This window comes from Clupea harengus, chromosome 22, assembly GCF_900700415.2.
Source record: "Clupea harengus chromosome 22, Ch_v2.0.2, whole genome shotgun sequence".
NCBI classification, from domain to species: domain Eukaryota; kingdom Metazoa; phylum Chordata; class Actinopteri; order Clupeiformes; family Clupeidae; genus Clupea; species Clupea harengus.
In genome coordinates, this window is record NC_045173.1 from 14,700,609 (window position 1) to 14,711,803 (window position 11,195).

Here is an 11,195-nt window from a genome sequence, read left to right on the forward strand (position 1 = left end):
ACACAGCCACAACAAAAACTCAACGAAAGCCCGCCTTCAGATGGGCGGCTTGAACTGCCCTCCTAGAAACTCGCGATGGTTTGTTTAAAAAGACTTTCCACCTCCCACATTGCCGCAGCCGCAGTAGAGAACTTCATCTACTTCACTCTACACTAGCGGCCATCTTCTCTCAGCACGAGAAGAAGAGTGGCGCATCAGACATGGCAGATTATTCCAACGTGGCTCCACCGTCCTCAAACAACGGAGGAGGAATGAACGACGCCTTTAAGGATGCACTACAGCGGGCAAGACAAGTAATTTATTGGTTTCTGACTGGAAATATTACTCTGAGTTGAAATTAACCGTAATTCTTCTCAGAGCGTTAGCCGGCTAACGCAGCCGCCTAAACCAGGGCTAGCTAATTTGAGGCCTTACGAGTTCCGCGATGCGCTCCAAATGCAACAAAGGAATGTGTCGATTGGATAGCCGACGTTTCTAGCCAGCAACATTAGCTTTTGAAGCTAAACTCATTAATTATGGTCACGACTTAAAGAGGATAAACATAATTAGAAACTACTGTGGGTTAAGTTGAAATTGTTGAATTAAACTGGCTCAAGAAACGTGGCGTCATGCCGTATATTCTGACCAGCATTCAGAAGAGCTATGCTAGCCTAGATAAGGAAGTAGTATAAGTTAACCAGTTTTACAGGTAGTTAGCCCAGTGTGACTGTCGAGTCATGGGGTTTCTTTTACTCTGCCCTGCCTACATCAACAATTTACTCAGCAATGTTACATCTTTCTATAACCAACAACGTTAACCACCTTGCTAGCGAACGTTGCATACTTAGCAAGTGGTTGATAACGTCACATCTTTAAAGCCAGCAAATGCGCGTAGCTAGGCATATGTTACTTTGTTGGGTATCCAGGATAACTGGCTGGATATCCGTGAAACTAGCAAGTGATTTAGTTAACGTCACAGTTGGTAATGAATAACATTTGTAAGAACTCGGCCAGCAGGCTAACTTTATATTTTTGCCTGTAAAACTGAGTTTGGGTTCGGTGACTTGAACGATATATGGCACCAAACAGTAACGTTAATCTGACAAGTTCATACTACTGATAATACTAAACTAATTAAAATCTCCCAACAATTGTGGAGGTAAAATCGCAAGTTGACTTTAAGGGTCACGTTGCCTTTTTATTGGCTGCTATATATGAACATGGTTGGTTTAGTGTAAGACAACCAGACAAACCTTGCGTGAAACAGCGACCAGTTGTGAACAGTTTGTGTTGACCTAATTTTTGTCTTGTTTGGTATTTCAGATTGCTGCTAAAATAGGGGGCGATGGCGTTGCCCCTCCTCCTTCGGCAAATGACTTTGGGTATGGGGGGCAGAAACGGCCTTTGGAAGACGCTGGTGAGTGCAACTAGCGCCATTTTTGTGAAATTAGGGGCGAAGATTTCCTAGCTGTAGATGAGAAATATCCAACGCCAGTGACTGGATCCGGCTTGGATATCTTCTGACCATTTCAAATATTTTACCTAATGTATTTGTATGTAGGTCTGTGTCTCCTTGGTAGTCTGATTTGTTGGGTTGAGTTTCCCCTTGTGATGCAGACACTTTGTTTGCCCATAAGTATGGCAGACACATCTGATTTGGATGGTTTTGTTTTTCAGATCAACCAGAAGCAAAGAAGGTTGCCCCTAATGACCGTACGTATCCCCATTTCTAAATGTATTTCTGTTAAATATCCAACTGTTTTCAGTAGTGAATGATATTCACTATTATCCTCTCTCTCTCTCAATTTTAGCTTTCAATGCGGTCATGGGTGGGATGGGCGGAGGTCCCTCAAGGTATGTCTGAGTTAGTTTGACAATCTTTTTTTTTGGGTGACAGTGTTGCCATTTAACAGTTGTATTTTTAAAACATAAATGATGACTGGAACATATTTGTTTTGATTCAGATCTATTTCGGAGGAGTTCAAAGTTCCAGACGGCATGGTTGGATTTAGTAAGTTGTCAGTCAATGAATTAAGTGTCCTTCAGTCCTTTCTATGCTGTCTACATTTTCCATAATAAGAATCATCTGCCTGCCCTGAAAGAAAAATGTCATTTGGCAGACAGCAGCACGTGTTTTGGCATTTTAAGTCCCCATTTTAAGTGTTCTGAAGTGTAGCTTTGAGATTTCGCATGAGTCACACAAAGGCAACCTCAGTTCATGTAGTACCATAAAATAATTAACAATTCTCCCATAGTCATCGGAAGAGGAGGAGAGCAGATATCCCGGTTGCAGCAGGAGTCAGGATGTAAAATACAAATCGCCCCAGGTGAACATCGGCTTTGTCTCCTAGTGTGTGTCACAGCTGTGGGCTGTGTTGTGAACTTGAGATGTGTTTTTTCCATCTTCTCTTCTGGGGATGTGGGCCTTGAAGTAAAATGCTTTTGTTTGTTTGTTTTTGAAATCAGACAGTGGAGGAATGCCAGAGAGGTCGGTGACATTAACAGGAGGTCCAGAATCCATCCAGTGAGTGCACTTGTTATGCCTGCCTGATCTCTGACACAAGTTAACACTGAATGTGAATGTAGCGATGGCAGCCACTATATGTCCATGATGTCAAAACACAAAAGGTGTTTTTTTTTTTTGTCAAACTAGTCTGAAGTGTTTAATATAGAAAGTTCATCACACCCTATATTTTCTCACAGGGCTGCGAAGAGGTTATTAACAGAGATTGTGGAGAAGGGCAGGCCCACACCATTCCACCATAATGATGGCCCAGGCATGACTGTGCAGGAGATTCTCGTCCCTGCCTCTAAAGCTGGCCTTGTTATCGGCAAGGGTGGAGAAACCATTAAACAGTTACAGGTTAGTTTGTGTGCCCAAGCTTCTCAAGGAGAACAACATGCTCTTGTCCTCTGTGGCGAAATTTAACTTTGGCTTCTTGTTTTTGTTTTTGAACAGGAACGCGCTGGTGTGAAGATGGTAATGATCCAGGACGGGCCGCAAAACACAGGAGCAGACAAACCTCTCCGGATTTCAGGAGAACCTTTTAAAGTTCAAGTAAGCATCTGCTGACTACCCTTTTCTATTGTATTAGGAGCATTATCCAGACAAAATTGGAATACCAAATGGACTGTCAAGCTAGGAGTAAAAATGGTTGGATCTGTGATAAACTAAATCTGGTCCCTTGTGTTTCTTATAGCAAGCCAAAGAGATGGTCATGGAACTGATTAGAGATCAAGGTTTCCGGGAGCAACGCGGCGAATATGGCTCAAGGATGGGAGGAGGAGGAGGAGGCGGCGGTGGTGGTGGTGGTGGTGGTGGAGGAGGAGGAGGAGGAGGAGGTGGCGGCCACGGTGGCAATGGTGGAAATGGCAATGGTGGCAATGGTGACGGTGGTGACAGTCTGGATGTAAGTAAATCATGGCAACAGTGTGTCTCCTCCCCTGTTTATAAATAGCACGTCGTCATCTGTATGAAGCCATGAAATGTGGAATCTGAGATGTGTGCCCGATCTTAAAGCCACATTGCACCTGGTTTCTGTCTCAGGTTCCAGTGCCACGGTTTGCAGTTGGAATCGTGATTGGACGGAATGGTGAAATGATTAAGAAAATCCAAAATGACACTGGAGTGCGAATTCAGTTCAAACCAGGTACACCGCTTGATCAGGAAGGAAAAGAGAACAACAATGTCTGTTCCCCCCTTTAGTGTTCCATGTTTACATAGATCTCTGGTGTCAGTCCCGGCAGTTGAGCAAATTTAGACGGATGGTGTTCGTTTCACACTTGTTAAAATGGCCCTCCTCCCCTCTCAGATGATGGCACTACACCCGAGAGGATAGCCCAGATCATGGGGCCGCCTGACCGAGCACAGCATGCGGCCGAGATCATCTCTGACCTACTGAGGAGCGTGCAGGCTGGAGGACCTCCAGGACCTGGGGGCAGGGGCAGAGGTCGTGGCCAGGGCAACTGGAATATGGGCCCACCTGGAGGCCTGCAGGAGTTCACCTTCACCGTCCCCACTATGAAAACTGGCCTCATCATCGGGAAAGGTGCCTGTAGTTGAAATTCTCCTTGTCCTTTACACATATAAATAAAGGGGGGAAAATAGTTCCAATAGGGGTAATTTGATCTAAATGGCAGGTTGAAATGCCACAGCATGGATGACCATTCTCACGTGCTTTAGCAATGAATAAATACTGCTGTAGTAGACTAATGCCCTAATGAGATTGCATTTTGTTTTTCCCATAGGGGGTGAGACCATTAAAGGCATCAGCCAGCAGTCGGGGGCCAGAATAGAGCTGCAGAGGAACCCCCCTCCCAATGCCGACCCCAGCATCAAGGTTTTCACTGTCCGAGGGACGCACCAACAGATCGACTACGCCCGACAGCTGGTGGAAGAGAAGATCGGAGTAAGTGCTAGTAGAGCCTTTGATTTTGTCAACTGCAGCCAAAAGTCATTCCTGCACAAATTAAGTGGATGAGGCTAGGTATATATGAAGGTTTATTTGATTTAAAGAAGAATATCTTCCAATGGGCATATTGTGATAGGGAATATTTACAAACAGTTGGTAGTGTGGGTACCTGATTGCATCTGGAGAACCAATTCTGTGTAGGATTGCTTGTGTTATTTTGTAGGCTTCATAGGGGAATTATCTGCCTGCAGAGAGGGACTCTCTGCCAGCGCAGTAGTTGCATAGTACCACAGCAGTCAGAAGTACATACAAACTGACAGCCTTTCGTTTCTTCCCCAAGGGTCCAGTCAGTCCAATGGGTGGTCCTCATGGACCGCCGGGCCCTCACGGAGGACCTGCCCCTCATGGCCCTCCAGGGCCCCCTGGACCCCCTGCACCAATGGGACCCTACAACCCCGGGCCCTACAACCAGGGCCCCCCAGGACCTCAGTAAGACCGGATTTGTTTCTCTCACTACCAGCAGTGATACGCCTGTATAAGGTGTAAAGTGATTGTTTTACAGTACAATTTGATTTAAGCTGTATAATTTACTTTGAATCTTGCTTCCTCTGCAGTGGTGGTCCTCCTGGCCCCTACCCACCCCAGGGCTGGGGCAATGGGTACCCAGGGCACTGGCAACAGGGACAGCAAGATCCCAGTAAGTACACCGTGCAGCTAGCTTTCCATTTACAACCCAAGCAAAGCAAACAATTCCCTCCAGTGTGTTACCACTTGTTTGGACTTCTGCTCTTCCTCTGGAGATATTCCCCTCTATGTGTGGTGTAGACCTTCACCTGCCAAATATCTACTCTCCCCCCACACAGATAAAGCAGCAGCGGACGCCAATGCAGCGGCGTGGGCGGCTTATTATGCCCAGTACCAGCAGCAGCCTCAGACACCCATGACGCCCACCAGCACTGCACCAGGCACAGCACAGACCAACGGGCAAGGTAGGCACCTAGCTGATGTCCTCCTTCTCCAGTGCAGCCTTTCTCATGTAGCTTGGTCTGTCCCATAGTGCAGAGCCCATCACATAGAGGAGCTCTAGCCAGCTGTGTAGCTGCTTTGCAGTGTAGCTAGTGCATCTGTAGCTAGTGCTTTATGTCCTTTAGATGTGCTTTCATTCTGTTGTTGCTTTTGTCTTTAAGTCAGGCTTTTTTCTTTTTTCCTTCGTTTTTCCGTTCTATTACTGACAGGTTAGGCTAACCCAGATTTCTTTTTTTTTATTTAATTTTTTTTTAATGACCCTGCTGGGGTCAAAGTACGCCACCTGTCCAGGTGGAGGATGAACTGCTGCCTGCCAAAGAATGGTTATCAATGTAAATTGTACCATTTTTAACAGGTGACCCGCAGGCTCCAGGTCAGAGTGGACAGGCAGATTACACCAAGGCCTGGGAGGAATATTACAAGAAATCGGGTATAAAAATATTTCGCCAAATGTAGCTTCAGCGTATCACACTATGGGGGAGTCAGACTAAACAGCACGGGGCACTAGTATTGCCACCAGGTTTGCGGTGGTCCTCCAGTAAAAGGCATTTGAATCATTGGTGAAGGGTCCGTCACATCTGATAGTGACAAGTCTTCATTATGTTTGTGCCCAGCTGTTTAGACTGAACAGCTTCATGTCTCTTAACTGCCGGTTCAGAATATTGGTCAGGGACTTGTGCAGTAGCCGCGGATGTAATAGAATAGCAAGGATGTTTTTTGACAGTTGGTTGGTTTGCATATTCTCATATCAAGAGTTGATGTCTTTTCTTGCAATGCTTTGTAGTGATATAAATGTATGTAAATGTAATTATTTGAAAAAGGTAGATGACAATGTTAAGATTTGAATCTGTTTTGGAAGACATTAAGTCGAGGTCAAATACTCAAATGGTCATTACATCGTTTGATCCAGGTCAACAAGGCCAGCCTGCACAGGACTACACAAAGGCCTGGGAAGAGTACTACAAAAAACAAGGTGGGTGACCCGCTTGTGGACAGATAAAAGCAAATGGTCTCTGACCCACAGATGGCCAACTCACTTCTACAAGAGCAATTGCTGTAAATAAAACGTAATACTGCAAAAATGGGCAGGTTCATCCGATTTGTGTGTGCATGTTAATTTCATACTGTAAAGCATTGTATCTGAGCACATGAAGTCTAGCTGGGTGTTTGAATGTGGGCAGCTGTGGTCCTGATCCAGTCCTCTGCAGTAGAGCGCCTGTGCTCCCAGCTGCCCTACAGCAAAGCAGAGGGTTTCTGTCCCACCATTCAGAGGCAACATGGCTGGGATCGTTCCCCATCTTACAAAACGCCCCTACCCTTTCAATCATAACTTATTGGTTGGTCACACCCACCCGAACTTGATGCAACATGTTGTAGTATACTGACATGTTAAGGGACGTTTTGATTCAGTAGATCCAGTTACAGAACAATTGTACAGTTTTTTTTTATTTTTTTTTTTATGTATATATTTATTTAAAGATACGGCAGATGATGCACAGCTGGGTTGTTGGTGTATATGCACCTCTTTGTCTGCAACTTGTAGTCCGACTGAAAGGTCATCTCCTACCACCACAGGTCAGGCCGCCCCTCAGGCAGCGGCGGCCACGCCAACGCCTGCCGCCCAGCCCGGAGGCCAGCCGGACTACAGTGCAGCCTGGGCTGAGTACTACCGCCAGCAAGCTGCCTACTATGGCCAGGCTGGAGCCCAGGGCATGGGAGCAGCTCCACAGGCCCCGCAGGTACACTCGCCCTAAGAGATTATGTCCTCTCTTTCTCTCTCTCTCCTTTGTTTATTGGGTTTTTTTTCTTCCCCCGTCCATGTTTTTCCATGTTCAGATGTGTGTGTGGGTGTCATCATCTAACCCCAGTAGTATACCTCTGTAGGCATGCATGTCAATTTTTGTATCATCCTTTTTTTTTTTTTCCCCCTTTCCTTTTTCTTACTCCTTCAGTAACATTTTTTTTCCACAGGTTTATCAGGTCAACTGAGGACCCAGCATTGCAGTACCTAACCAAACCTTTCCCTCTTTGTACAGGTGTCTTTTTTTTTTTGTTCTTTTTGAACCTATTTTTGGGGGGGTTGAAGTGTCACGGTTGTTGATGTTAACATGTTGTGTATTCTTTTATGTATTTCTTCTGTACAGGGCCAGTAATGTGAAGTGGACATAAACTAAATGCTACATTGTCGAAACAAATCCTTTGTTAAATGTTTGGATGCAGACGTCTTGATGATGATGATGAAGATCTTAAATTTCCTTGGTTTAAAAAAGTGTTTCAAATAGATTGCAACATGGCTCCGGAGTAAAGTATTTTTCTTTATTCTTTTTTGTTTTTTTTGCTGTTCTTCTTGTAAATGAACGGTTTGTTTTTTTTAAGGTAATATTAGCATATGGTCATTCCAGCTCCTGTATATCTCCATCTAATGTGGTTAGAGCTCATGTTTATACAAACTGTAGTCATTTCCATGTAAATCATCTCCGTTTTAAATATGAAATGCTTGTTGTGTTTTGCAATAAAACAAAATGAAACCTCCTGTGTTGGTAAGTGGGGTGACCGAAAGGGGGTGGAAACCATCTAAGCAGTTTGAGATGTGGGGGGGGGGGGGGTGGATCATGTAAGATATAACATGCAGACTGAAATATGTTCAATTCCTTTCTGTCCACATTTTCTGAGAAAATATGCTCTGCCATTTTCTTGTCTCTCTCCAACTGTCTATGCGGTTCCTGTTTTTAAAAATTTGTAATCCCTAGTTTTATTTTTAATGTGTGAATGCAATGCAGAGATCGATTGTGTGTCTCGTATCCTTTATCAGTAAAGTTAGTGGTGTTTCCCTGCATTTTTAAACTGGCCATTGCTGAGGTTCTAGGAGCAAACAGATACTTCTGTTACTGGTGGGTCAGTGATAGGTATGGCACACTCTCGGTCCTTGCTCAGTCCTGAAGCCGCTTGCGCGTTGTGCCTGGTGACTCAAGCTAGTTGTGCACTGTATGTAATGAGAGAAACTTTTTCTCCCTCACAGGCAAGATTAGGAAGGTGGTAAGCAAGAGGTATTTTAACACAATATTCTTTTGGATTTTGTCACAAAGTACTGCAAGCATTTTAGTTGAATTTGTTGCTCTCTTACAGGACAGGTACAATGTTGATATTTGAAAGCGATGACATGCAAAAGCACTTGTTTTTTTTTGTTCCTTCCCCCTCCGTATTCATGCATCACGTTTTTGTAATTATCTGCTGGCCTTTTCTTGAAACTATTTTGATACAAATTAAAACGAAAAAGCTGAATTTGCAAAAATCCGAAGTTTTTGTTGTACCAGTTGTCTGTTGGCATCCATCCAGTATATAGATTTGTAGGTGTTTAGGGCGGGGAGGTAACGAGGTGCCTCACCACCGACATGATCCCTCCACCGTAAGTACAATACAATGTGATTTAAGAGCCATCACTTGTCTTTGATATCTTGCTGAGAATTAATATAGTGTGCTAGACATGTCTCTTTTAAGTTACAAACATTTGGTAAGTATTATAGAGCCCCAAATCCCCAATTTTGTTAAGTTGCTCATGTTTCTGACCTTTGAAATGGCCTCTGTCTTTGACAAATTGGACTGGTTTTTCTTTTTTGCGTATGTTATGAACTACTGAATTTATGCAATGACACTTCCATTCAGCAATATTTTCATTCCGCATCGTAGCAATGTAGCTGCTTTTTTGTGATGACTACAGTATATGAAGTTCTTTAGTGTTTCTGAAATATCTGCGTGTGTTTCTGCTGAATTAACTAGTTTGGCATTCAACACTTTCTTTCCTCTGTAGGAAAGCCCGAATAGAATAAGAACTCAAGTCACCATTGAAGTTTGAGTGAGTCAAGTGAGAACGTAGTGGTTATTGTTTTCTTTATTTAATTAAAAAAAAAAATATATACCCCCAATGTCAATACACGAAGCTAAAAATGTTAATGTTAAAAATATAATTTAAGGCTTGTCACCTCTGAAATATCAGGATTTAATGTAGCACGTTGATGCTAAGCGATGTCTTGTAGTAGCAACTCAGCATGCTGATGTCTTAGGCATAGAATTGAAGTGCTTCAGACTAGTGTTCTACATTTTTCAGACTTGCCCATTGTTTGTCAGACATGCCTTTTTTGAACCCTGAACACTGTCATTCTGATGGCTGTTGAATTGACGCCAATTATGTGACTGATTAGTTCATTGATGGCAAACAGTGCATTATCTAATTCTTGCAGTGTCAACCCAGACCTTGCACCTTAGGTTCTGCTGCAATAATACAGGTAAGCGTAACCTAAGGAAACAAGTGTTTTGACCTGTGCTATAGACATTTATTGCTGTCTGACCTGCCCACAACTTGTGATTAGCTTAATTTTTTTTGCCTTAGAATTGATTACCACAATAGGAAATTAAAACAGTCAAAATGTTGCTCTGTCTGTTTAAATTCCAGCCTGGAGATGGTTACAGTCTTCATGCACTGTGTTGTATATTCTCAGCCTAAATGATTTGCATGGCATATACTTTCATGACTATTAGTAGCAAAGTAAATGCTACATGCCATTTATAAAGTGTCGATATATAATATTAAATATTCGCAACCGTCCAGGATTTGAATAAATGTCCTCACTAAGTTTTAGTAATCTGAATTTAGTCTTCAAATATCTGTTATATTAAGCAGTTGTTTTCTCTTGTTTGGGTGGGGGATTGGGGAGTCTGTGACCAGGATGCTTAGAATGCCTTCTCTTGTTTTAACATCACTATACTTAGGCTGCATGCAGTGGCAAATGCCTTGGCGGGAGCTAGTCATACTAATGCCCTCAGTTGCGAATTGCGTTAAGTGTGATGAAATATCTATGCTGCTGTTGCCATTGGTTTGAAACCTGTGAATTCATGCCCTGCTGCAGTGCTAATATCTTGTCAAAAATTGCTGCCTCCATTCTCACTCACAGTGTGGAAGATGCTGCAGGCAATAGATCGTAGAATCAGATCCTGAGCTAGTTTGTCCCTAAGGAGGAATCCTTTGAGTCTGTCCCTCTGCTGAACGTAGACCATTCAAGGGCTCCAGTTATAAGGTAACCAATATAATGAGGAAACCTGTGACTGTTTAAGTTGTCTTTTTGATGCTGAGTCTAGGGACATGTCTGATTACAGTTCTGTTGAATTCCTAAGATGTTGCCATTCTGAATATGCCATTGACCTGTGGTGGTGTTGAATTATGCTTGTCTCATTGCATTTGCTTATTGCTTTGCGTAGGGCTTTGAAAGAATTTGTATGACTGCTTTAGACTAGTTTTTAAAGACCAGGAACTGTTCTTTGTAGACCCGTGTCAGTCGTCAAGTCTAGGCAGTAAATTGGAGAAGAGCGATCACTTTTTTTTCCCCCCTTCCCCTCTTTTGAAATTTCTCCTCAGCTTGCAATGAATACCCATTTTTGCATAAACCTTTCTTGTACATATATATACCAGTAAGCGAGAGGTTTTCACAGCAGAGTATGTGGGGGGGTGTAGACCAGATGACACAACCTAAAACTTTTCTAGACGTCTAGAGCATGCCTTAGAGGTAAACTCACAGATGGTTTTGTGTGCTGTTCAAGTTTTCGAATGTTCTCTCGTGGAGTTGGTTTTGTTAGATTTTTTTGACTGTTCTCCATTGTTGCCATGACCATGAAATAAAGATGTGAACTCAAAAACCTTCGTCTTTACCTCCGTTTCCTTTTTAAACCCTTACTATCCATAGAGCCCGTAACAACAGATCTTACTCAACCTTTAAGTCTTTCAGT

General features: G+C 43.2%; 1 protein-coding gene across 4 annotated transcripts; it reads left to right on the forward strand.

Annotated features, from left to right (window-relative positions):
- The first annotated feature begins 94 nt into the window (after positions 1 to 94).
- On the forward strand, positions 95 to 11,105 carry fubp1 (far upstream element (FUSE) binding protein 1). Of its 4 annotated transcripts, none has more exons than XM_012815339.3 (20): positions 96 to 284; positions 1,303 to 1,396; positions 1,657 to 1,692; positions 1,791 to 1,833; positions 1,944 to 1,990; positions 2,235 to 2,306; positions 2,446 to 2,503; positions 2,683 to 2,842; positions 2,939 to 3,037; positions 3,180 to 3,389; positions 3,527 to 3,629; positions 3,792 to 4,028; positions 4,228 to 4,388; positions 4,732 to 4,880; positions 5,006 to 5,088; positions 5,255 to 5,380; positions 5,773 to 5,847; positions 6,328 to 6,390; positions 6,993 to 7,156; positions 7,562 to 11,105. In XM_012815339.3, exons 1-20 carry the CDS (start codon positions 201 to 203, stop codon positions 7,568 to 7,570), a joined length of 2,073 nt encoding a protein of 690 aa, XP_012670793.2. In that variant the 5' UTR covers positions 96 to 200; the 3' UTR covers positions 7,571 to 11,105. The 4 variants fall into 4 exon arrangements, with proteins under 4 accessions (XP_031415078.1, XP_012670793.2, XP_012670790.2 ...); XM_012815336.3 differs by having other exon boundaries at positions 97 to 293; XM_031559218.2 differs by lacking the exon at positions 2,235 to 2,306 and having other exon boundaries at positions 95 to 293.
- Positions 11,106 to 11,195: the final 90 nt, after the last annotated feature.

Bases quoted from the DNA above. Each gene is read 5' to 3' on its own strand.
- fubp1 (XM_012815336.3), top strand. From the start codon at position 201: ATGGCAGATTATTCCAACGTGGCTCCACCGTCCTCAAACAACGGAGGA. The intron at 1,834-1,943 runs GTATGTCTGAGT...GTTTTGATTCAG, and splicing joins ATGGGCGGAGGTCCCTCAAG to ATCTATTTCGGAGGAGTTCA. The intron at 2,504-2,682 runs GTGAGTGCACTT...ATTTTCTCACAG, and splicing joins GGAGGTCCAGAATCCATCCA to GGCTGCGAAGAGGTTATTAA.